We start from the raw sequence: 25909 nt of genomic DNA on the forward strand, positions 1-25909 counted from the left end.
AGTAACAACAGGATATTCCACAAGACTCTCTACAGTGATGGAAATACTCTAAACTTGCACATTTAATAAAATAACTACTGGTTCCATGTAGCCACTGAGTACCTAAAATGAAGCTACAGTGGGACTGAGGAGCTGGATTTTTTATCTTATTTTGTTTTGGTGAATTTCTATTTAAAGCCACATGGACCAGTGGCTATAATTCTGAACAGCACAGCTGTGCATCCTCACTTCCTTAAGGCAGGTCACCACCATTCAAGTTAACACAGTTTCCTTCCACCTGGCAAAGTGACAAGCAGGAACATTCTGCATCTTTAAGAATGGCAATCAAAGAAAACAGAGAGAATGGGTTGCTGCAGCACTGCATTGCTCCAGGAAGATGCTGAGCTATGACCAGGGCAAAGCAGGGGCCTGGCAGGCCTACATAACAACATAAAACAGCAGGGAACTGGGCCTCTAAGGGAATTAATATGCATTTGAAAACATGGGAGTGAACAAGGGATCCACAGATGCTATAATGTATTAGAATTACCAGATGAGGGGCTGGCAGAGTGGCTCAAGTGGTAAAATACCTGCCTAGTAAGTATGAGGCCCTGAGTTCAAACCCCAGTACCACCAAAAAAAAGAAAAAATTACCAAATGAAACCGTTCTTAAATTTAATAAAAGTGGTTCTAAACAGAAGTAACCCCCTCATGGTTTTCTTTCTTCATTATGTTAAGTACTAAAATAATTCCCTAGAAAATATCCTATGGTCATGTTATAACAAGTCTCTGAAAACCAACTTCAGGAATTAGGTGCTGCTGGCCTTTCAAGGAAATCCCTCAATACAGACTGGTCCAAGACTCCAGCAGCCTGAGCCTCCCATCCACTGAAGCTTGGAGGGAGAAGAATACAGTTTGGGGAAGCCAGCCCTGCTCCATGCTGTTCTGTGACACAGTAGAGGATAAGAAATGCTTGTTCAATGTGCAGGGGCAAACGCTTCCTATGTGCTTGTAACATACAAGTTTATTCCAAGCCACCATCTTTAAAGGACAAGACAACCACAGGCCTCCAGATCAAGACCATCGCTGGGATAGTCAACCACCCTCTACTCTCTCACCCCCTCCACCTGCAGCTCCCTCTTCCAAAGCTCACTCCCCTGAGAGACAGTCACGGCTCATGCCAGAGGCCCTAGCAGCCTCACACATTTTTGGAAAGGCAAATCACTATGGAGAGTGTGGTACCTTGTCAAAAGCACTGGAGGGAACCAACACTACTCACTGTACAACAATGGTCCAGTCCTTTACCCCAGGCAGGCCCTGTTTGTATTTAGTGCAACCCAAGGCAGGAAACTTACAATCTTCTCTCCCTCACCAGGGCCTATATTATTACTTACTAACCTTTAAAATGAGCTTATTAAGAAGGCAGGGTGGTCACTCATCAAGTTTCTACCCTGAAAGTGCCTCCCAGACAGAGCAGAGGGAGCAAACGCAGGAAAGAACAGGGTGCACCTTTCTCCTGGGCTAGAAGAGTCAACAGTCAGACCACCCCCACCTCCATTATCATCACTTGAGCCTAGCCACTTGGAAGGGCCCGTGCCAGGCTCTGTATACCTAAGCACCTGATCTGACTTATGGGCATCTGTTTGAGGAATTAGATCTGAGAACAGCAAAGGGATCTGTTTTCCTCCACCTTTCTCTCATAGGAGAAAACGTCCTATATAGACATGATATCATCTGTTCTCAGACCTGATTTAACAACCATAAAACCCGTAGCTGGCACATGTGCCCAGCAAGCTAGAGACTGGTAGTACAACCCCCAGGTCTGCACTACCTGAAAGTACCCACTATATGGAGAAAAAGGACACCAAAGCACTCAGGGGGACAAACATCTGGGTCAACAGGAGAATAGGACTCTGCCCAGGCCAAGGAGTAGGACCAAACACGCCCTGGAGTAACTGCAAAGTCTTTACCTGGAGTCGCCATCCTGGTCATCCGCATGGTCACCTGTGTTGTTAACAGCATATCTGCTACGTGGCTTATCTAAGTAAGGACAAAAAAAGGAGAGAATGGCTAAGAACAGGATCGCTCCATACACAGGAGAATTGTGGAGCCATTAAAACAAATGGTTTCCAAAAACACAGTCTATCTACATAGTAGGTTATTATTCATCCATAAAAAGGAATAAACATTCATGAAGCTTGAAAACATCATGCTGAATGAAATAAACCAAGCACAGAAGAACAAATGTTGCATCTATATTAAAAACCCCTTGTTCCTTCCTATTATTGCTTATACTCTCTCTACAACAAAATTAGAGATAAGGGCAGAATAGTTTCTGCTGGGTATTGAGGGGGGGAGCGGGAGGGGGTGGAGTGGGTGGTAAGGGAGGGGGTGGGGGCAGGGGGGAGAAATGAACCAAGCCTTGTATGCACATATGAATAATAAAAGAAAAATGAAAAAAAAAAAAAAATCTAGAATAGCTGTCGTATGTCGGTAGTTCACACCTGTAATCCCAGCTACTCAGGAAGCAGAGTAGTAGGATCCCGGTTTGAAGCCAGCCCAGACAAACAGCTTGTGAGACCCTATCTCGTAAGAAACCCAACACAAAAAAAAGGGCTGGTGGAGTGGCTCAAGGTGTAGGCCCTGAGTTCAAACCCCAGCACTGCAAAAAAAAAAAAAAAAAATCTAGAATAGACAAATTCATTGTGACAGAAAGTAGAGTGGAGAGTGGGCTGGGATAGCGGGAAAATGAGGAGTACTGCTTAATGGTTACCAACGTTCAGTTTAGAGGAAAAAGTTTTGGAAACATATGTTGGTGAATGCTGCACAATACAATGAACGTAATTAATGCCACTGAAATTTAAAATGGTTAAAATGGCAAATTTCATGTTATATATATACTATACTGTATTAAAATTTTTTTCAGCAGTTGGGGACATAGCTCAATGGTACAACACTTGCCTAGCATGTTGGAGGTCCTGGGTTAATCCCCAGTCCTGGAAAATTTTTTTTCAGAAAAAGAAAACTGATGGTTTTCAAGAAATTATGACAACCAGGGGAAATGCTTTATTGGTATGATAGGTTTGGTTTGTTTGGTTTTTTTATGGGACTGAGATCTGAAGTAAAAACTTTCTGCTTGCAAAATAGGTGTTCTACCCCTTAAGCCATATCCTCAGTCCATTTTGCTTAGATAATTTTGGAGATAGGGTTTTGTGAACTATTTATCCAGTTGGCTTCAAACTTCCATCCTCTAAATCTCAGCCTCTTGGGTAGCTAGGATTATAGGCGTGAGCCACCCAAACTGGCCATACCATTTTCTTGAATGGAAAATTCATGAAGATGCCCTTTCTTGCCGACCACGGGTGGCTCAAACTTGTAATCCCCCAGCTACATAGGAGGTGAAGATCAGGAGAATCAAGGTTCAAGGCCAGCCTGGACAAACAGTTCAGGAGACCCTAACTCAAAAAATACACAACACAAAAAAGGGATGCCAGAGTGGATCAAGTGGTGGAGTGCCTTCCTTAGCAAGTTCTCAAGTAGAGCGCTTGCCTGGCAAGCACAAAACCATTAGTTCAAGCCACAGTACCAAAAAAAAAAAAAAAAAAAAAAAACCCAAACTCTGGCAAGAACTACACAGAGGCAAACTGGATACTATTTACAGCTCTGTCACTAAAGCCTACTTTTACCTTAAATAGATAAAGCGCTCCTTCAAATCTATAAGGAAAAAAAATAAAACAATCCAAGAGAAAATTAGACAAAGGTTATAAATAGGTCACTCACTGAAAAGAAAATCCAAATGGTTCTGAAAGCAGAAAAACATGCTACTCTCAAACACAAAACAAATACGCATCAGATACAACACTATCAGATACAACTTTCACAGGTCAAGTTAATAAAAATCAAAAAAGTCATGCACTAGAAATAAACATAGCCAGGTGCCAGGTAGCTCACGTCTGTAATCCTAGCTATTTGGGAGGCTAAGATCTGGAGGATCTCTATTCCTGGCTAGCCCCTCAAGATCCCATCTCCAAAATAACCAGAGCAAAATGGACTGCAGGTGTGGCTCAAGCGGTAGCATGTCTGCTTTGCAAGGGTAAATCCTGAATTCAAACCCCAGTCCCACCAAAAAAATTAATAAATAAACAAGTCCCTGCTACTTGGGAGACAGAAGAAGAACTGCAAGTTTCAAGCCAACCTGGGCAAAGTTAAACACCCTATCCCAAAAATAAAAAAGAAAAGGGGTGAGGGTGGAATTCAGGCCCTGGGTTTAATCCCCAGTACTGCAAAAAAACAAACATGCTCACTATTCCTTAAACCAATCATCCTATTTCTGGGACTTGATCCTACAAATATTCTGCAAAATAACAGATACAGAAAGGACATTTGCACTGCTTGTATCGGCAAAGATTAAAAACAACTTAAGTGCCCATCAGGAGAGACCTCGATGAATAAATCACAGGGTGCTCATCTCATGGAATACACAGGCCACAAGCTGATTCTATACCGAAGATGTACACATAAAAGTAAAAACGGAAATGACAGAGGCCCAACAGCACACAGTGTATTTTCACTTGTGTTTAGGAAACAAATGTCTGAGTGTGCTTATGTTTACACAGAAGGTTCTGGAAAGATGCGCAGGAAAATGGTAGCAGGAACTGCCTCTCCAACGGAATCTGGGGTGTGGGAGACCTGGACCTGTGAACCATATTAAGTTTTAAGAACAGTGTTCTTCTAGCCGGGTGCTGCTGGCTCACGCCTGGAACCCTAGCTCAGGAGGCAGAGATCAGGAGGATGTCGGTTCAAAGCCAGCCTGGGCAAATAGTTCGCAAGACCCTACCTCGAAAAACCAATCGCAAAACTAGGGCTGGTAAGTGGCGCAAGGTGCAGGGCCCTGAGTTCAAACCCCAGCCGGGAAAAAAAAAAAAAAGTGTTCATCTACAGAGGACTGGAATCGCAGGGCTATCGATGAGGTCCACGTGCTGCTGCACGGTTCACCGTGTACAGGCGCTGTGGCGTGCACTCTCGGAAGCAGATATCCCCAAACGGCATTCCGCTTTCCTGCGGACACAAGCTGGTGTCCAGGCACAGAAGAGGAGTGCCAAAGCCAGGGCGGACGCCGGCGGGGAGGGCGCGGCTCGCAGGCACCATGCGGCGCTGCACACGCGGATGAAGTCGTGCGCGGCTTTCCGGGCTCGCGCTCCGCCTCGCGCATGCTCCGCAGCGCCGGGCCACGCCCCCGGCCCCCCCAGCGCTTCCTCGGCACTGATGAGCTGTTGGCGCTTTCCTACGGATTCCCACACCGGGTCTCACAGGCGGCGCGGTGGCCACGGCCTGCGGGGGCTGGGCGGCGGCGGGCGCCACTTACTTGTCTGGGACGCGGGGTGCTCCTGGCTCCTCTGGAAGGGGTACCGGAACAGCAGCTTATTGCCCCTGCTGCCCGAGCTCACCAGGATCACGCTGATGGGGCTGGTGTTGTCCCCCATCGTCTCAGGGCGGGGCCTAGGGACGCCCGACGCCTGGGCCAGAACCCGGAGCCGGCGCGCCGGCCACCGAACCCACGCGCCTCCCGCCGCGCTCGCGAGACTTCCACGACGGCCGGGAACGCGCGCTGAAGCGGCAGCGCGCGGTCGGGGCCTCTGCGCAGGCGCAGGCGGCTGTGCGCGCGGGCGCAGCGCCGTGGGAAGCCGTGGTCCAGCTCCCGCGTGGATAGGGACTGCGGGGGCGGGGCCTGGGCGCTCTAAACGCTGGTTTCTGCGTTTTAAAGCAGCACACAGCAAAGCGGGGTTCAATATGTGTGGAAATGTCACAAGGGCACCTATCCTATACTAGTAAAAGAAGTTTAAAAAAATAAATTGTAATTAAAATAAAGGCCGGCGTGGGTGGCACACGCTTGTAATCCTAGCTACTCAGAAGGCAGCAATCAGGAGGGGCACGGTTGGAAGCTAGACCCAGGCAAATAGTTCATGAGACCCTGTCTTGAAAAAAACAATCACAAAAATAGGGCTGGTGGAGTGGCTCAGGGTGTAGGCCCTGAGTTCAAATCCCAGTCGGGCTTGGGGGGGAGTAATTAAAATAAATAAAGTAACATACTGGGCCCGGTGGAGATGGAGGAGTTAAGAAAGTAATATAGAAGGGATGAATATCAAAATACAAAAATACATGTATGTAAATACAATGAGACCCCTTTGTACAATTAAATTATGCTGATAAAAAATTTTAATAACACATGTAGGCTGGGAGCAAGCCCCAGTACCACACAAAAAATAATAAAGTAACACAAACACACTTAGGGGGGTGAGTTTCATCAAAGCACATTGTAGATATCCATGCATGGACATATCATAATTTTTAAACCCCTTTGTATAATTAATATACTCCAATTTAAAAAAGTAACACACCTGTTTTGAGCAGAAAATTTAACCCTAAAAGTGTGAAAAGGCTGGGGGCAGACGCGCACCGTCGACCCACACCTGGGAGGCTGAAGTGGAAGGATTGCTTGAGTTCAGGAGCTGCTGAGGCAGCTCACTGAGACCCCATCAACACCAAAGCACTAATTTTAATTTTTTTCCAGAAATTTCAAGAAGGCAAATGATGTTTTATTCTATGTCATATTTCTTTAATTATCACGAAGAGCAAGAACTGTATCATTTGATCATTTGGCAGGGTCTGAGAATTGCCTTCTTGTTGTTCTGATGGTGCTATTTGTCCTTTGATGGTTTGGATGTGTTCTCTGTAAAGGACAGTATCTCCTGCTGCAGACTTTCCCAGTCTTTATCTCAGTCTTGTATGTTTTGATTTTATGTATAATGAGAAAGTTTTTGAGTTCTCCACACGTGCCAGCAGTATCTTTGGAATGGAACCTGGGGAGCAGGAAGAGGAGGGGACTGGGAGGGGAGCAGATGGGAAAAGGGAGCCCAGTGCCTGGGGAATGGCTGAGCTGTGGACATGAGGCCTCCCCACAGAGGCACTGGGAGTCCCTAGATGTCCAGACATATGAGCAGCACTGTCTCAGGTCTCTTTCCTCTGACTTCCCCTACACTGAGCAGGACTTTGGGGCTCCTGCAGCCATCCCTGGGCTAAGGGAAATCCCAAACTTGGAGGAGCCCACTGTTTCCCAGTTATGCCCCGAAGGCTCACTTTCTGCCAGTATCCTTCACAGGAGCTTTCATGGTTTCCTTTTCTGACTGTGTAATTGATAATAACAGGCATTGAAATTAGTGCAAAGTACAGGGAGAGCACCAGATCCCATCCCACAGCCTGAACTGGAGATTCCCAGCACCACCCCCATGGGCATCACCTCAGCCCTAATGCCATTACAGAAACCAGAGTTCATGGTCACACACTGGCCTGAGGGTCCACAGGCCCTATCGTGGACCTCAGTTTCCCCACCAGTAGCAGGATGAAGCAAATGGTCTCAAAGTACAGTCATAAGCTCTAGGCTCTCACATTGTCTGCTGGATGTGAAGCACCAAGGCCATCTATGCTCCCTGCAGAGTGCATCCTCAAACTCTTCTCTGCTAGGTCCCCACGCCACTGGGTTTTCATTTCAAATTTAAATAACTTGTTTTCATAACCTGCTTTTTAGAAGGAAGTGGACTTTTGGCAACTGAGACCCCTCAAGCCTTCCTCCCTGCCTTGGGTGGGGCAGAAAGCCATTTGGAAACTGGGCTTTATCAGTACTGTCACTTGGTGGGCCAGAGGGCTGGGTGGAGCTCACAGACGCTATCTGGGACTGGTCTTCTCACTGCAGTGTTCCTGTCCCTCTTGAGAAGAACCTGGAATAGTAACAAGAGTAATCTTCAATTCTGCATCATGTCCTGAGCTGTCCTGGCAATAGCTCTTTCCCAATGCTAACATGGGGCTAAGGCTAACACTCATCACAGAGGTCAAAACAGTAAAATGGACTGGAAAGGTTGGTTAGCCTTCCCAAGGTCACCCTTGGGTTTGCAGACTCCTGGCCTGGCCTTCTACTAAGTGACCAGATACCCCTCTGAGTTCACTCCAGCTACTCAGGTTCCGAATATGCCTGGAGCTGGAATTCTGCCCATGGACCCAGCAGTCTGGCATCCAGACCAACTGCATAGACTCAGGCTTCTCTTATCATAGGTGGGGATACCAAGACTGGCCTCAGTCAGTCCAGCTGGCATCCTAGCTCACACCAAACCATTTGGTTAGTTCCCTCCTCCACTGAAATTGTGAACATATTTCATAATCTGAGTCTCCATTTTCTTATCTTAAAAAATCCAATAATAAAATAAAACCTCCCTAACAGAAAGGTCATAGAGTCAAGGGCCTGACATGAAAAGGGTTTGGTGCTGTGTGCAGAACTTAGAAACACTTGATAAATGTTACTGATATTTATACAATGACATATATACAATGGAGTGTTACTCAGCCATAAGGAAGAACAAAACTGTGTGGTATAAAGGTAAATGGATGGAATTAAAGGACATCATGTAAAGTGAAATAAGCCGAAAGACAGATCAGAAAGACAAAGACCGCATGTTTCCTCTCATATGTGGAAGATAGAGCCAAAGATTAAATGTATACACAAAACCAAGCATGATCAAATACACATTTATACAAAGATTAAATGTATACACAAAACCAAGCATGATCAAATACACATTTATACATAGAACGTGTTTAAAATAGTGAAACTACTCTATGGCACTCAGGAGGAGGGAAAGGAAAAGAGAATGACAGTCAACAATGTTGAAATGCATTGTATCTCCGTAGGTGGAAGACATAACAATATGTACTGAAAGCTGTTGAATAATGTGGGGTGGGAGGGTGGGGGTAAGGAAGAGTAATAGAGGGCATTGAACTGACCAAAATTAAGTATATTCACAGCTGAGATACATCAAGAAATTCCTTTGAAAATTGACTGTGGAGCTAAAAATGAAAGACAGGACTGTGAAATAAATACAGTATGGGAAGGTACTTATGTGGGGGAGGGTGAATGAAGGAGATGAAAGTGAGGGAATGTGGTTGTTGGGCTTCATATACATATATGAAATAGAACAATGAAACCTCTTGCAATTGCTTTTAGAGGGGTATGGAACAGGTTGCAGAGGGGATACGGTTGGGACAATCTAACCAATGTGCACTGTAAAGCTGTCGGGAATTGGCACAATGAATCCCACCCCATACAATGAATATATGCTAATAAAATATAATATAAGCAGCAGGACCAGGTGGTGTATGTCATGTCTGTAATCCCAGCACTGAGGGTGAGGCAGGAGGATCAGGTGTTTGAGGACAACCTGGGCTACATAGTGAGTTCTGAGGCACCCTGGGCTACATAGCAAAATCCTGTTTCAAAATATAATAATATAAAAATAATCTATAAAATAATTATAACATAGAATAATCATTTTATAGTTAACAATTCAGTGGCTTTTGGCACATTCATAGTACTGTAAATCACCACCTCTACCAGTTCCAGGACATTTTCATAATCCCAAAAGGAAATGTCTGTCTCCTCTAGGCACTAACTCCCCTTCTCCCCTCTCTTCAGGCCTGACAACAATAATCTACTTGCTTTCTGTGGATTTGCCTGTTCTGGACATTTCCACATACATGGAGTCAAATGACAATTTACCCTTTGTGTCCAGCTTCTTTCATTTAGTATTGTTTTTAAAGTTCATCCACGTTGTAGCATGTACTTCATTTTTAGGGCTGAACAATATCTCATTGTATGGAAATTATTTATCTATTCAAATATTGATGTACATTTGGGGAGTTTCCAACTTTGTCCTATTGCAGATAGAAGGGTACAACATTTTTAAACAGGACAACAAAACCACTAATTTGACTGCCTTAAAATTATAAATGTCTAGGTTGGGGCATGGTTCAAGTGGTAGAGTGCCTGCCTAGCAAGTGCAAAGCCCTGAGTTCAAACCCCAGTACCACAACCACCAAAAAAAAAAAAGAGAAGAAGATTATTTAAAAAATTATAAATTTCTAATCAACCAAAAACAGCATTAGTAGAGTGGAGGCAGGAACTGGGGCATGGTTCAAGTGGTAGAACATTTGTCTTGCATGCACAGGGCCCTGGGTTCAATCCCCAGTAATGCAAAAAACAAAGACAAAACAAAACAAAAGCCCCACGATCCAGCAACTCCATTCCTGGGTATACATGCAAGAGCTGCAGGCACATGGGTACCAAGTAACGTGAAAGAATACCCATTGCAGCCTTATTCATAGTAGACAAGAATTATACCCAAGTGCCCAACCCCAGCACAACAAGTGAATTGTAGCACATTTCTGCATGGAAATAAACAACCACTACACTAGTAAGTGAAAGAAGACAGACACAAGTGAGTGCCCCACGTACGTGATGGTGAAAAGCCTGCAGGTTGGGGGTGTAGTTCAGTGGAAGAGTACATGCTTGGCATTCTTGAGGACCTGGTTTCGCACCAAATCCCCAGTGCCAATCAGTCAATCAATAAATGAATAAATGCAAAGACAACTTACAGATGCTAACAGGTGCACATTTGGGTGATTTAAAATGTATTGAAGATGAGCACAACAGTGGGCACCAGTAATCCCAGCTACTCAGGAGGCTGAGGAAGGAGGATCAATTGAGTCCAGGAATTTGAGACCAGCCTGAGAACATAGTGAGACACCATCTTAACAAAAAAAAAAGTTATTTAGAACCAAGAAGGTAAGGCAAGGCAGAAGTCACCTTTAAGAATGCTGAAGGTTTGCCTTTTTTTTCCCGTGGGGTTTGAACTCAGGGCTTCACACTTGTAAAGCAGGTTCTCCGCTACTTGTGCCACACCTCCAGTCCATTTTGTTTTGCTTATATTGGGGATGGTGGGGGGGTGGCCTCACGAATTATTTGCCTGGGCTGGTTGTGAATCGCAATCCTCCTGATCTCAGTCTCCCATGTTGCTAGGATTACAGGCATGAGCCACCAGTGCCCAGCTACACCTGGCTTATAATAATTCATTAAGCTATAATGTATGTCCCGTGCTATATTCATAATTTAAAAACAATAAAAAAAAAAAAGGGAAAGGGTACCTGCCCACAACACTGCTTAGCAGGGAAAGCTTTGGAAGATCCAGAAGCAAAGAGGCCTTCTGTGGCTTCCTGTCCTCCTGAGGGCCCAGAAAAGGAAAGGGCGCATGCCTCCAGGAGGAACAGAGGGGCCCTTGGGCCGGAGAGTAGCTGAGGTCCCTCCCCAGCATGAAAGAGGCAGCCCTGGAAGCAGGGTCCTAGAATCTACCATCCTTACCGCCTCTATTTGGGAACAGAGCAGCCCTGCTGTGCCTTCAGGCCACAGGTATGGACACTGCAGCTGGAGGGACCCTCCCAGGCACACCCTCCCTGAGAGCTTTGTGTCTCCCCCTCAAACAGCCAAGTACACCCCACCTCTTCTCTAGGCCACCTTTCCTTCTCTAGGCCACCTCCCTCCACTGACCCACAGCCTTCCTGTCTCACTCACTCATTCTCTCTTCTCTGCCAGTCTCTCCATCTGTCTCTGTCCCAAACCCCACCATCTTCCTCCCTTCTAAGAGCAAAGCCTTATGCATAACCTCATGTTCTTCACACAGGCTCACATACCCAGAGTGGCCCTGCATGCTAGGCTGAAGTGGGCCAGATCCCAGATAAAGAAGAAGATATACTTCAGGAGAGCATCTGGGGCCATCTGTGGTTGGCAGCAGCACTCACCAGGACACTAAGCAACCAAAAGTAAAGCCAGGTAAACAAGCAAATGTAACCCCAATGGAGAGGATCCTGCCCTAAGAGAATAGCTGTGAAATGTAAAGAATAGGCCAGGCAGGAGAGAAACCCAGGCAGTACTGAGAGGGGCTTCCTGGAAGACAGACCCAAACTTCAGGCCACAAGCATGAACTGAGCAGCCAGAGCAAGAGACTCTGCCACCCACCAAGCAGACAAGGGTGTCTGACACTGCTCTTGCCCTCAGCACAGAAGGTCTTGTCATCTCACATCTCAGGAATAGAAGAAATGAGTGCCATTACACAAGTCCAACACCATGCACAGCACCTTGCATACAGAAAGTGCTTAATACTTGCTTATGCTTGCGTATACGTGTATTTTCTAATTCAGAGGATGTGTGTAAGCCCCACAGTTTTCTCTGAGAATAGTTCAGCCAGTCTCCGATCAAAACTTTACTTACAGGAAACATTTACTATTGGTTGCATCAAGATTTCAGCAGGATTTTGTGCAGATAAGACTTTAGTCAACTCTAAAATTTATATGGAAAGGTAAAGGAACTAGAATAGCCAAAATTCCAAAATTTCGGACAAGAGGAATAAAGTAGGAAGAATCACATTACCTGATTTTTAAACAGCTGCACTGAGATAAAATTTACATGCATTACAGTTCACTCATTTAAAGTGTATAATGAGCAGGGCATCAGTGGCTCACGTGTGTAATCCCAGATACTCAGGAGGAGGAGATCAGGAGGATCACGGTTCAAAGTCAGCCCAGGCAGAATAGTTTGTAAGACCCTACCAACATTAAAAAAAAGAAAAAGAGTTGGTGGAGTGGCTCAAGTTGTAGGCCCTGAGTTCCAACCCCAGTACTGCAAAAAAAAAAAAAAAAAAAAAAAAGTTTGTGCAGGTCAGAGGGCTTTAGTGTACCCACAGTCATGCAACCATCACCATAGCCAGTTTTAGAACGTTTTTATTACCCCTAAAGAAAATACATATTCATTAGCAGTCTTACACTCCCAACTATTCCAGCCCTAGACAACCATTAACCTACATCTGTTTGTGTAGATTTGCCCATCCTGGACATCTCATAGAAGTAGAGTCTATGACAGGAGGTCTTTTGTGTCTGGCTTCTTTCACGGAGCACCATGTTTGGGCATGTTGAATGTGCATACATTGTAGCACGGAATTGGCACTTCATTCCTTTTTATTGCTGGAGAGTATTCTGTGGTATGAATTATAACATTTTATTCACTAGTTGATGGAAATTTGGGTTGCTTCCATTTGGGGTGAATAAGGTTGCTATGAACATTACACAAGTTTTTTTTGTTTTAGTTTAGTTTTGTTTTTTGTAGACATAGGCTGTCATTTCTCTTGGAAATATATACCAGGAATGGAATAACAGGGTCCTATGGTAGCTCTTTAACCTTTTCAGGAACTGTCAAACTCTTTCCCAGTATGCATTATTTTGTGTTCTCACCAGCAGGGTGTAAAGATTCGGATTCATTCACGTCTTCATCAGCACTTGTTATTTGTTATTTTCTCTTTTTCACTACGGACATTTTTTTTTTTTTTAACTCGTGTGTGTGTGTGTGTGTGTGTGTTGGTGGGACTGGAGTTTGAACTCAGGGCTTCACGCTTGCAAAACAGGCACTCTACTACTTGAGTCACACTTCCAGTCTATTTTGCTCTGATTATTTTGGAGGTGGGGGTCTCATGAACTATTTACCCAAGGTGGCCTCAAACCTTGATCCTCCCAATCTCAGCTTCCAGAGTAGCTAAGATTACAGGTGTGCACCACTGGCACCCAGCTCTGAAATGAGCTTATTTGTTTGTTTGTTTGTTTGTTTGTAAGGAATCACCATGCAACAGTGGCTCACGCCTGTAATCCCAGATACTCAGGAGTCAGAGATCAGGAGGATTATGGTTGGAGGCCAGCATGGGCATAATAGTTGGTGAGATGTTATCTCAAAAAACCCATCACAAAAGAAAGTGGGGGGCTGGTGGAGTGGCCCAAGATGTAGGCCCTGAGATCAAGCCCCAGTACCACAAAAATAAATAAATAAATAAAAAGAGTTGCTGCCACATCTTTATTGCATATCCAGGTGAACAACTTACCACACAATGAACACTACCCTGAGAGTATGCAATGCCCACTTACAGAACTCGGGACATGAGCACAGCATACATCCACTCACAGACGCTGAGGAAAGGGGCTGGGGGAGACTCAGTGCCAGGAAATGATAACAAGAACAGCGCACAAATCTCCCTGGCAAGAAAAACCTGGGCTAAAATGTGCCACTGAGGTCCGGAAGAACTCCTGCAAAGCAGACAGAATGATTAGGTCTGGAGGCTGAGAGCTAATAGTTTAAGAGTGTGCGAGAAGAGAGAAATTCCCTGTGAATTGGTGCTGGGGCGCTCCAGAGGCTCCACAGAGGCAGCACCACTGAGAGAGTAAGTGTGGACTGGCCTCCAGCCTCTCCTGCTGAGACAAGAAGACCAGGGAGGGTGTATAGAAGGTTGTCTTTCAATATGAGTTTCTATGGTTATGATTTGCATTTTCCATAATTACTAATGAGGTTGCATATCTTCTTTTTACTTTCTTTTCTTTTATTGGGGGGAGGGGTCCTGGGGATTGAACCCAGGGTCTCATGTATACTAGCCAAGTGCTCTACAACTCGAGCCACATCCCCACTCATATTTTTTTTTTTTGCAACAGAGGAAAGACTACTTATTTTGTAAGTTTTTATTAGTTTATATTCTTTATTCAGGGTGACAATTCCAATTAGATTTATATTGTACATTAGTTACATCATTCTCATCATCTATTTTGTTTTTGAGATGATGTCTCACTACCTTTGCCTGGATGAGCCTTGAACTCACATCCTCTTGCCTCTGCCTCCCGAGTGCTGAGGTTACAGACATCATCATGCCCAGCTCCGCCTATCTTTCTTGGAGAAATGTCTATTAAAATTCTTTGCCCAGGACTTGTGGAGTGACTCAAGTGGAGGAGCGGCTGCCTAATAAGCATGAGGCCCTGAGTTCAAACTCCAGTACCAAAAAAAAATTCTTTGCCCACTTTTAAATTTAAATCGATTGCCTGTTTTTTGAGTTGTTTTATATATATATATACCCATACTGGGGCTTGAACTCAGGGCCTCATGCTTGCTAGGCAGGTACTCTTACCACTTGAGCCACTCCAGCAACTTGAGTTGTAATACATTTTTTAAAGTACCTTGGGTAAATTTTTCCATCTTGGTTTTGTTTGTTTCTGGTGTTACACATTCAACCCATGGCCTTGCTCACGCTGAACAAGCTCTCTGCCACTGAGCTATAACTTTGCCTCCTATTTTTGATAAGCCCTTCTTGGGGGGAATAAGTTATTTATCAGACATATGATTATTAAATATTTTCTTTCATGTGTGGGACTTTATCCAACTTTAAGATTTACTATAAAGTTATAGTAATCAAACAGTGTGATGGTGGAGAAGAATAGATGCCTATTTCCAGTGTGGTGGTACACACTGGTGGTACAAGCACTTGGGAGGCAGAGGCAGGAGGGTCAGGAATTCAAGGCCAGCCTAGACTACAGAATGAGACCCTACCCCCCTCAAAAAAAGAATAGAGAGTCCAGAAAAATGATGTGTGAAAATAGAGGATAGCCTGGCGCTGGTGGCTCACACCTGTAATCCTAGCTACTCAGGAGGCAGAAATCAGGAGGATTTCGGTTTGAAAGTAGCCCAGGCAAATAGTTCAAGAGACCCTATCTCAAACCCATCACAAAAAAGTGCTGGTGGAGTAGCTCAAGGTGAAGGCCCTGAGTTCAAGACCCAGTACCACATAAATAAATAAATAAATAAATAAAGGATATATTTCAACAAACAGTGGCAGGTAGAGCAATTAGACATCCACAGACAAAATAAAATTAATCTGGATCTAAACCTCACACCTTACACAAAAAAATGTCAGAATGGATCATATATCTAAATGTAAAGCAAAAACTAGAAAACTTTTAGAAGAAATTGTAGATGAAAATCTTTGTGTCTTATTGTTAGGCAGAGCTCTTGATAAATTGGACTTCCTCAAAATTAAAACATTTCCTCTACAAAAGGCATTATTTTTTTTCTGCAACAGTTTTATTAAGAACAAAGGTGATATTTTATTATCTCACTGGCTCTGTGTGCCTCTGTATTCTGAACTTGGGGAAAATAAGCCTTTCAAATCTCATATAGGTGAGGAAAACATACTTTTTCTTCAACAAAGGAAACTCCATTGATAGAGGCAAAAACACAGGTGATCTTAAGAGCTAGGTCTGGTGAGTAAATTTTGTTGAAAGCAGAAACCTCAACTGAGGTGATATAGTAGAAACCATCATGGCCCTTGTTCACTCTGAAAAGACCTGATTCTGTGATGGAGACGGTAGTGAGAGGGTTGGCTAGACTTGTGATTGCAGCTCCAAAGGCATAGCCATCAGCAGGTACCCATCACTAACAGAAGGAGCAAAAAGAAGGAGAAGTCAAACAGGAAGAAAAACCATGTCAAAATTGTTGTGGGACTGACTAATACTATTGCTAGAATGAGAAAAGGAGGAGAGATAGTATGGTTTGAGTCTAAAATTGTCCCCCCAAAGGCTTATGTGATAAAGGCTTGGTTGCCATAAATGGGCCTTTGAGAGATCAATCCATGAATTCATGGCTAAATGGATGTTAGGAGCAGGAATCTGGTTGGGAGAAGAAGGTCACGGAAAACATGCCTTTGAAAGGTGTATCTTGTCCCTGGACCCTTCTTCTTTCTGTCTCTGCTTCCTGGCTGCCATGAGGTGAGCAACTTCTTCCCCATGTGCTCCCCAACATAATTTCTGCCTCACCCCATGAGATACGGGACCAAGTGATCATCAGCCAAAATAAAATTTTTCCTCCTTTAAATTGTTCCTCTCAGATGTTTTGTCACAGTAACCAAAACACTCTAAAATAAATATCAAATATGCATGATCAAAAGACAAGAAACATTTAAGTCATGGAAGAATATGGGACGTGGAACAGGAAATAAAACTTTGAGTGTAAACATAATACATGAGTTCTGAAGCCAAGGGGGCCAAGTAGACAGGGTGGGTTGCATTCAAGAACCATAGTTAAAAAGAGAAAAGTGTACAAATGTAAAGGTAGTTAACCAAGGTCACAGCTGCTGGACTCATTTGGCCAGAGGTGAGGACTTCTGCCATCTGGACCAGGTGAAGCAGTGAGAGGTGGAGTTAAGTTAGAGAGGCCCAGTGAGTAATACTACTCCTTGCCCCCACACAAACAGAGTTAACTTAAGCAATTCCGTTTTTATCTTCTTTACAGTCCAGACTTCTGAGTAAAGTATCTTTCAATGACTAATTTCTTACACTAAAACAAGTTTTAAAACAACTGCACTTGCCATGGTTTGGAAATGGCTTGAATGTGTCTTAAAGGTTCATGTGCAAGAGGTTTGGTTGCCAGTGTGGTCATGTTAAGATGGTGGAAACTCTAGGAGACAGGGCCCAGTGGAGGGAGGATAGGTCAATGAGGACACCACCCTGGATTAGTGCAGGAAGCTGGTTAGTACCTATGAATGTAAGTTATAAAAAAAGCAAGGCTATGCCCCAAATTCCTCTGGCTTCCTCTCTGACTTTGTGATCTCCACTATCATTGTATGCCCTTTGCCATTGTGACGCCACCCATATCGTTGCACTCAACAGAGGCCAAACTCATGGGGTGTGGTTTGGTCTTGGGTAGTCAGCCTCCAAAACTGTGAACTAAATAAACTTCTTTATGAAGCTCCCAGCCTCCAGTGTACAAAAGGCATTATTAAGAGAATGAACTGGGCTGGTGGAGTGGCTCAAGTGGTAGAGCGCCTGCCTAGCAAGAGTGAGGCCCTGAGTTCAAACCCCAGTACCAGCAAAAAAAAAAAAAAAAAAAAAAGAGGATGAACTGAAAAACTGCAAACTAGGAGAAAATGTTTGCAAATCACATATCTGACAAAGGATTACATCCAAAATATGCACAAATCTCTTATTAAAAATCTCACTAGTAAAAAATAAGCAACTCAATAGGCAACTATTTCACCAAAGAGGATATACAGGTGTCAAACAAGTATATGGGAAGATGCTCCACATCACTGGCCATCAGGGAAATGCAGTCTGAAGCAACAATGCCTTGTCACTACACACCTGTCAAAACAGTGACAAAAATGCCGGCAAGGTCACTGATAGGAATGCAAAAAAGGGTGAAGCCACTAAGGAAAACAGTGTGACAATTTTTTATAAAGTTAAATACGTACTTAGCATAAGACCCAGCAAATTCTATGGTATTATCCTAGAAAATAGAAACTTATGTCCATACAAAAACTATATATGAAAGTGAGGGATGTAGCTCAGAGGTAGAGCGCTTACTTAGCATTGCAAGGCCCTGGCTTTGATCACCAGCACCACAAAAAAGACTTGTGTGTGAACACAGCATCTTTATTTGTAATAGCCTCAAAGTAGATAGAGTCCAAATGTCCTTTAGTGAGTGAGAAGATAACTGTTTGCATTCATACCAAGGAGTAAAAAGGAACTAACTATTGATACATGTAACAACTTGAATGAATCTCAAGAATATTATGCTGGGCTAGCAGAGTGGCTCAAGTGGTACAGCACCTGCCTGGCAAGCATGAGGTACCACCACCACCAAAAAAAAAGTATTATGCTAAGTAAAAGAAGCCATTCTGCCAGGCACTGCTGGCTCACGCCTTTAATCCTAGCTACTCAGGAGGCAGAGATCAGGAGGATCCCGGTTCAAAGCCAGCCCCAGGAGAGAAACTCTATCTTAGAAAAAAGAAATTACAAAAAATGGGGTGGCAGAATGGTTCAAGTGGTAGCATTGGCATGAGGCCAAACTCCAGTGTCATCAAAAAAAAAAAAAAAAGAAGCCATTCTTAAAAAGTCACAGCAATGTATGACTCCAGTTATACACTATTCTTGAAAAACATGGAATTAGAGTGGCTATCAGAGGGTAGGATGAGGGTAAGACTGGGGAGCTACGAGAGTTTATGGGATGATGGAGCTGTTCTGTGTCCTTATTATGGCTATGGTTACAAAATCTATATATGTGCTGAATTCAGAAGTCAATTTTATTTTATGTTAAAATAAAATTAAAAGGAATATTTGTCTCAAGAATGGCTGGTTGCGAGGGCTATATTGCACTCCCTAAATCTCTTTTGCTGATCCGCCACCCACTCCTGCTGGTCTCCCCTCCAGCTGTGGAGAGAGGAAACTTGCTTTCATGGAGGAGACCCAGGAATCACAGCACGAGGGGAAGTGGATGGCATAGCAGCATGGTAGGGATGTCCCCAGGAAGGCAATGCTGGGCCCCAGTTTATGATTCTGAAATGGGTAAGAACCTTGCAGAACTGGACTTCGAACACAAGAATGACCTCCTGGGATGGCTGGGCCCCTATCGGTCCTGGATTCTGTGCTGGACTATGGCCAACGCCCCTCTAAGTCTGAGGTGGGGGGGGCAGGAGTGATAGCCTCTCACCCCACCAGTCCCACCAGGCTCTGACTCCCATTTTTGCTGGGCCTGATAACAAACTCCACCCGTGTAGCCCCCTCCCCTCTCCCAACAGGTGGCCACAGCCTGGCCGGGCCCCAGCTCTGTGTATATAAGGGGACCCTGGGGACGAGCACCAGCAGGTCAGTCCTGAGTGCACCAGCTCCAGCACAGCCATCCACCATTGCCGCCATGTCTCTGATCAAGAGTGAGAGGGCCATTATCACGTCCATTTGGGACAAGATCTCCTTGCAGGTTGATGCCATTGGCACTGAGACTCTGGAGAGGTAAGTGCCAGACAAGAGGGCCTGAGTGACCAGATCAGAGGCAAGAGAAGAGGTTGGTGAGGGATGGTGAGGAGGATCAGTCAAGAGACTGTGGGCTGGAAGTGTGGTAGAGTGCATGCCTAACAAGTCCTGAGTTCAAACCCCAGTATCACCACCACCACCAAAAAAAAAAAAGAGAGAGAAGGGACTGTGAAGGTTAGGGGTAGTAAGAAGGGGTGATGTTGTGAGGAAGGTCAGTCAGAAGAAGATGGTGAGAAGAGTCTGTCAAGAAGGGACTGTGAGGGACAGAGGTGTGGCTCAAAAGGTAGAATGCCTACCTAGCAAGCCCTGAATTCAAACTCCAGTACCACCACCAAAAATGAAATAAAATTTAATTAAAGAAAAAAACAAGGGACTGTGAAAGGGGTGGTAAAGAGGGATAGTGAGGAGGGCCAAGAAGGCGGGGACTGTGAAGATCATGGTGGTGAGGAAGGGCCCTCTTGGGTCAGTGTGCAACAAGAGGAGGTAGAGAGGGTAAACACATGTTGAATGAATGAATGGTGGGCAGTGGGGGAGGCAGTGCCTTGCCACACTGGAACCTCGGGCACAGGAAAAATCAGCAATATCAATCCTGTCTTACTTAAAATTTTAATGTTTTGTTCAACATGGATTGTTTTGCATTCGTTTTAATTTTTAAAAATACTGTTAAAATAGTACTTTCCTGGCTGCTGGTTTTTTCTTTCGTTTTGTTTTTTGGAGCCCCTTTCCATAGGCCTAAGGCAAACGCCTGGGTGTCACCAACACACCCGAGTAACACCCCCACCTCACGCCCCCATTCGCCCCTAGGCTCTTCTACAGCTATCCACAAACGAAGACCTACTTCCCCCACTTCGACCTGCACCAGGGGTCGCAGCAGCTGCGCGCACACGGCGCCAAGGTGTTGTCCGCCGTGGGCGAAGCGGTCAAGAACATCGACAACATCCCCAGCGCCCTGACCAAGCTGAGCGAGCTGCACGCCTACATCCTGCGCGTGGATCCGGTCAACTTCAAGGTGGGCGCGAGGCGGGAGGGGCGGGGAGGGGGACCCGGCTGGGGTCCTCGGCGCGAGGCCAAGGCCGCGGCTAGGGACCGGGTCTCGCTGAAGACTCCGCTCCTGCACAGTGCACTGAGACGCCATCCGTGTTCCGCAGCTCCTGTCCCACTGTCTGCTGGTCACCCTGGCCGCGCGCTTCCCCGCCGACTTCACGGCTGAGGTCCACGCCGCCTGGGACAAGTTCATGTCGATCTTGTCCTCCATCTTGACTGAGAAGTACCGCTAAGCGCCGCCGCCGCGACCCTCACGACGGGCTGCGGCCCATGCCCTCCCCGAACCCTCCGCAGATCCTTCCCCGAATCCCCAATAAATGGTTGAGGAAGGAGCGAACTGGGTTCTGCGTTCTCAGCGTTGGAGGGCAGGAGGGGAGCCGCAGAGGGATGCGTTGGGGGCTACGTGGAGGGCGGTAGAACCTCCAATGCCTGGAGGACACTGCGAGGGTGCTTTGGGGAGGTTCTGGTCCCTGAGACCCCCCCCCCCAGGGTCGCAGCCCGGAGGGAACGGGGCACCCCTGGGCCGTCCCACGAGGGTCCTCGAGTGCGTTTGCGCCTCTCCCCACCTTCCAGATCTGCAAGAGGTTCACTCAAAGCTTGATAGCACAACTCCCGCTAGTGATGCGGGGCACCTAAAGGAATAGGGATTTCCTGCCCGCTTTTTGTCCGCTGTCCGGCAGAGTAGGACCAGGCCTGCACAGGGTGATTACAAATCTCGAGTCTCAGCAAAGGCGCCACACACACAGTTGCGTGAGCCCCTGCCAGAAACGCCAGGGTCACGGAGGCCGTGGCCTCCACGCTGCGAAGACCACGCTTCTGAGCACAGGCAGAGGGTCCCGGCGTTCCCGCCAAGGTACCGCCGATAACTGCGGATCGGGTGCCAGGGGAGCGGCCTCTACATGGAGGCCCGAGCGGCAGACGCGGTCCCCAGACTACGCCAGGCCCGCGCCACGCTCAGCGCCCACGTCGCGCATTTCCGGGCGGGTAGGGGCGGGAACTCCGGGGTCTCCAGGAGGCAGAGACCGGGGTACAGGGCACTGGATGGGGCTGGGGCTGTGGAGCCCACGTGGGCACCCTGCCGGCTCATGGACCTGCTCCAGCAGGCCCTTCACTGTATACCCCTTCGCCAAGCTCTGCTTCCGGCACCTGGGCGCCTGCCCGAACCAGGTGCTTCGGCTGCGCCACGGACGGCGCGTGTGGGCGCCAGGCGGTGGGCGTGGCCGTGCAACAGCCCGAGCGCGGTTCGGAGCCCGCTGGCCGACTTGCCCGCGGCCGTGATGCGAGTGGACCTCGCCAGTTTTTCGGTGAGCCCCTTCGGGGTCCAGCGCTCAGCTGGAGGGTGCGCCACGAGGAGTTGGTGGAGCAGATGTCCTCTCATCTGCCCCTTCTCCCGCAGCTTCCAATCCAGTGTTTCCAGGTGGTACTGGCCTCCCACCTGCAGGGCGAGTTCAAGGTGGAGATGCAGGCGGCGTGGCGGTGGTGCTGACTGAAAAGTACCTCTGATGCCTGAATCCCGCAGGCCTTTGTCCGGATGTCAATAAACAGAAGCCTCAAACGTTTGTGTGGTCTTTTTGGAAAGCAAGCAAGGTTATGTCACTGTGCTTAGTAGAGTAGTTCGGGATCTCTCAGTGAATCTCCCAGAACTCTTACATGTCAACCCAAAGGCTTGTCCTCCTGTGGTGTGGGAGTGCAATGGGCAAAGGAGATGATCAGATTTGGGGGGCATCTTCGTTTCCACCCCAACTCTGGCACCAGGGAATGCCATACCACTTGCAAAGCAAGTCTATATTTTCTCATTCATTCATTCTCCCTCCGTCTCCACCACTGGTGGATCCTGCAGGAGGGAGTCTTCCTGGTTTGTGTAGACATGCAGGGGGTCAAGGGTGTGTGGCCTGAGGCCAGGCACAGTTGGGGGACTTAGACCTCCAAATCCCTGATCCTTTCCTCTCTAGGTGTCCCCTCTGCAGCAGACTTTGCCCAAGGCCAGGTTAGCCTCTTCCTCTGAACCTCACACCTTGTGGTAGGTGTGGAAAAAGAGTCCTTGGTGGCCAGGATTTGGCAGACGGCTGGGTGATTTTGAGCCTGAGCTCTCTGATCCCCACCCTGGTGGAAAAATAACCCTGAGCTCACTAGATCTTTGTAAGACCTGGCAGGCTAGTGACCACCCTACACCCCAGCCCTTACATTTCAGACTCCGCAGGGCTCCCTTCCAAGTACACCCTTACCTAAGTCCTGTCTATACATTCTCTGGCTGGCTTGGGAGCAAGAATCTCAGAATTCCCATCCTTTGTAGGCAAAGAACGGACTGAAGAAGGGAGTGAGATCCTGGAGCTCTGCAAACCCTGAAATGGATGGCTCCCAGAATGACAATCCCTTCTGTGCAGACAGACAGCCCCAGGTCTGAAGAGGGATGCTGGAAGCTAAGCCCTGGCCAAAACTCTTCCAACCTCCCCAGTAGTTGGTGTCAAGGATCTACTACCCTGAGTTGCACTGGCTGACCAGTGAGAGGAGGGGATCTTCTAGAACTTGACCCTGCGTTATCTGCTCTACCACCCCACTCCTGTTTACTTGCACAATTAACAGCTCTACATCCTGAGGGAAGCTCAGTAGAAAGCAACTTATATTTCGGTTCAGAAAAGATTGCACTTTCCTCCTCAGTCCAGTAAATGGCACCTTTAAATGTGCCCTGGGCCTGGACCACACAAGGATGCACTGAGAGCTTAGGGGTCTCAGGAAACTGTGCAAGACCCACAGTACATGGAAGGTTACAATATAGAGAGCTTGGTCTCTGCCTACTCAGGGCTGAGAGATTTACAGCAGCCATGCCAGCCACTCAAGCCCCCACCAACATCTGCACCCCAGACATAAAAGTACCTAGCTCTGCAGTCCAGCACAGTTCTAGTTCTAACACAGCTCAGAAAGAACCCTTTGTCTTCTGGATGACGTCTTCTAATGACAAAGCCAACATCATGGCTGCCTGGAACAAGGTTATCAGCAATGCACAGAATATGGGGCAGAGTCTGTGAAAATAGGAGAACCCCCCCATACCTGAACGGACCTGGAATTCAAGGTTATCCTACAGCCTCCAGCAACTCTGTCCTTGTACTGGACCATCCCCAATCCCACCCACCCACAATTCTCCCCAAAGGATATTTCTGGGCTTTCCTCTCACCAAGACCTCCTTCCTCCACTTAGACCTGAACCCCAGTTCTGCTCAGGTAAGGCCCATGGAAAGAAGGGAGCTGCTGTTCTAGCCAATGCAATGGACCATGTGGATGACCTTCAGAGTGCCCAGTCAGGGCTACATGAACTGCACACTCACAAGCTGCTTGTGGACCAGGTCAACTTCAAGGTCAGTGCACAGGCAGGCCTGGAGGGAGGGAGAGGGCATGGAGGGTGCAGCAGGCCTTGCGCACAGAACACAAAACCCCATATATTGGAAAATGTGGAGCACAGGCTGTTGCCAGGGTCTCTATGAACACTGACAGATTTCCTCTCTCTACAGCACCTAAGTCACTGTGTATCGTGACCCTGGCCAGCCACCACCCAGCTGAATTCACCCCTTTATCCTCATCTCTCTGGGCAAGTTCTTGGCTGAAGTGCAGACCTCCAAATATCCATGAAGCTGGAGCCTCCAGAGCCCATCCCCTGCCTGCCTGCTCCTGGTCCCACACCTGAGCCTCTTGGTCTTTGAATAAAGTCTGAGGCAGCCCTGAGGCACCTGAGTTCTCTGCACACCTGAAGTGCCAGTGATGGGGTGATTCTGTTCTCTTGCCCTGTTCTGTAGATGCAGTGTGGGAGGGGAATTGGACCAACTCCAAAGAAAGCACTGACTATGCCCCTGTCTAGAGGTTCCTCTCAGGGCACTGAGGAGGAGAATCCTAGGAGCAACACCTTCCTTTGAAATATCACTAATACCAACGTACAACCTAGATCAAAACAAAAAAGCCCAGCACAGTGGTGATTCCAACTACCGTGGAGGCTGAAGCAGGGGAATTGGTAGTTCAAGGCCAGCCTGGACTACAAAGCAAGATTCCCATCTCAAACACACACACACACACACACACACACCCCAAAGGAAGCATCTTGGCAATGTAGCTCAGCAGTAGAGTACTTGCCTAGTAAGTAACACAGGTTTGATCCCCAGAACCACAAAACAACAAACAAAAAGCAAAATGAAACACAAGAATAGGCTGCTACAGATACAGGGGACACAAAGTCTCTCTAATTCACACCTCCTTCCTTCCAGAGGGCATGTGGATGGGGTGAGTGTCCTGCTACCACCTATCCTTGCTCTTTCTCAGTAACCCTCAGAGAGCAGGCCAGGAAACAGGGAAGGAGAGGGAAAGGTTGGCCTCCCCAGAAAGTACACATGGGAAGCTGAATAGCAGATTTCTGCAGTTCCTGAGGCACATAAATAGTTCACTGTTTCCAGACTTGCACCCCCAACTCACTGGCCCCAATCTCTGGCTCAGCCCAGACCTCCCAGCTACTCCCTCTGGTTCTGCTCCCAGCCAAAAAGGTTCCTGTTCCAGGTACTGAAGCCACTGGGTGCACACTGGGGACCTAGGATCCATTGGACTGGAGACCTCCAATGCCCTAGGAACTGGATCAGGGCCTCCGGGCTCATCCCCACAGGTAGCACTGGATGCAGCTTTGGGGAGTGAGTTAAGTCCTGGAACTTCCCTCAAAGTCCCCCCCTTTCTTTCAGGATATGAGCTTCTCTAAACTCCTGGGGAGTTTCCTTCCTCCACCTCTACCATTCACTCTTTCTGGCCAAACGGCCAACCCATTTTTATTTAAATGTAAAAAACACTTAAGAAATAAACTGAACTACACCCATGCTTTCACACACACACACACATACACACACACCTTTTTTTTTTTTTGGAGTTATTCCAAATAGGCAGCATGTCCCTTGCTCAATCTTTACACCCTGAAGAAGCTAAAGTGAAATTTGAGACAAAACCCAGTTGCTCCTATCTCTGCTGAAGAATCACAGGCACATCTCCAACTACATTCTCATGTACCTTAGTTTGTTTGGTTCTTGTTTATGTATTTATTTTTGCAGTGCTGGGGATCAAACACAGGACTGTGCCCATTCTAGACAAGTGCTCCACCACTCAGTTATATCCCCAAGTCCTCAAGCACATTTTTTTTAATGATGTAGTTTCTCCCTGCACAAGCTAGTCTTTAAACTCCTGGGCTCAAGCAATTCTCTTATCTCAGCTTCCCCAGTACATAGGACTACAGGCACTCACCACTACAACCAGCTCTTACCCCTCTTCCTCATTCATATGTAGGAGCTCTTTCCATATTAATATGGAAGTCAGCCAGGTTTCCA

The 25909-nt window shown here is 46.7% G+C and overlaps 2 protein-coding genes and 1 long non-coding RNA gene across 9 annotated transcripts in view; 1 reads left to right on the forward strand and 2 right to left on the reverse strand.

Annotated features, from left to right (window-relative positions):
- The window catches only part of Nprl3 (NPR3 like, GATOR1 complex subunit), a 37439-nt gene extending 31841 nt beyond the window's left edge, over positions 1-5598 (reverse strand). For 2 of the 7 annotated variants that reach the window (XM_074059802.1, XM_020177000.2), the window contains exons 1-2: positions 5345-5594; positions 1950-2019 (exon numbers count right to left, since the gene is read on the reverse strand). In XM_074059802.1, coding sequence (XP_073915903.1) covers positions 1950-2019; positions 5345-5462 — 188 coding nt within the window. In that variant the 5' untranslated portion in view covers positions 5463-5594. Of the gene's footprint in view, positions 1-1949; positions 2020-5344 lie in introns of those variants that run through there. The other 5 variants (XM_074059803.1, XM_074059801.1, XM_074059806.1 and 2 more) reach the window with 5 other exon arrangements.
- Positions 5599-6573: 975 nt separating this feature from the next.
- LOC141418480 (uncharacterized) lies at positions 6574-7604 on the reverse strand. Its single transcript, XR_012443122.1, has 2 exons — positions 7426-7604; positions 6574-6839 (listed from the first exon to the last, which is right to left on the reverse strand). It is a non-coding gene; the product is annotated as an uncharacterized lncRNA (long non-coding RNA).
- Positions 7605-19368: 11764 nt separating this feature from the next.
- LOC109694401 (hemoglobin subunit zeta) lies at positions 19369-20871 on the forward strand. Its single transcript, XM_020176309.2, has 3 exons — positions 19369-19500; positions 20326-20530; positions 20670-20871. Exons 1-3 carry the CDS (start codon positions 19406-19408, stop codon positions 20796-20798), a joined length of 429 nt encoding a protein of 142 aa, XP_020031898.1. The 5' UTR covers positions 19369-19405; the 3' UTR covers positions 20799-20871.
- Positions 20872-25909: the final 5038 nt, after the last annotated feature.

Source organism: Castor canadensis, chromosome 17 (genome assembly GCF_047511655.1).
Source record: "Castor canadensis chromosome 17, mCasCan1.hap1v2, whole genome shotgun sequence".
Lineage (NCBI taxonomy): Eukaryota > Metazoa > Chordata > Mammalia > Rodentia > Castoridae > Castor > Castor canadensis.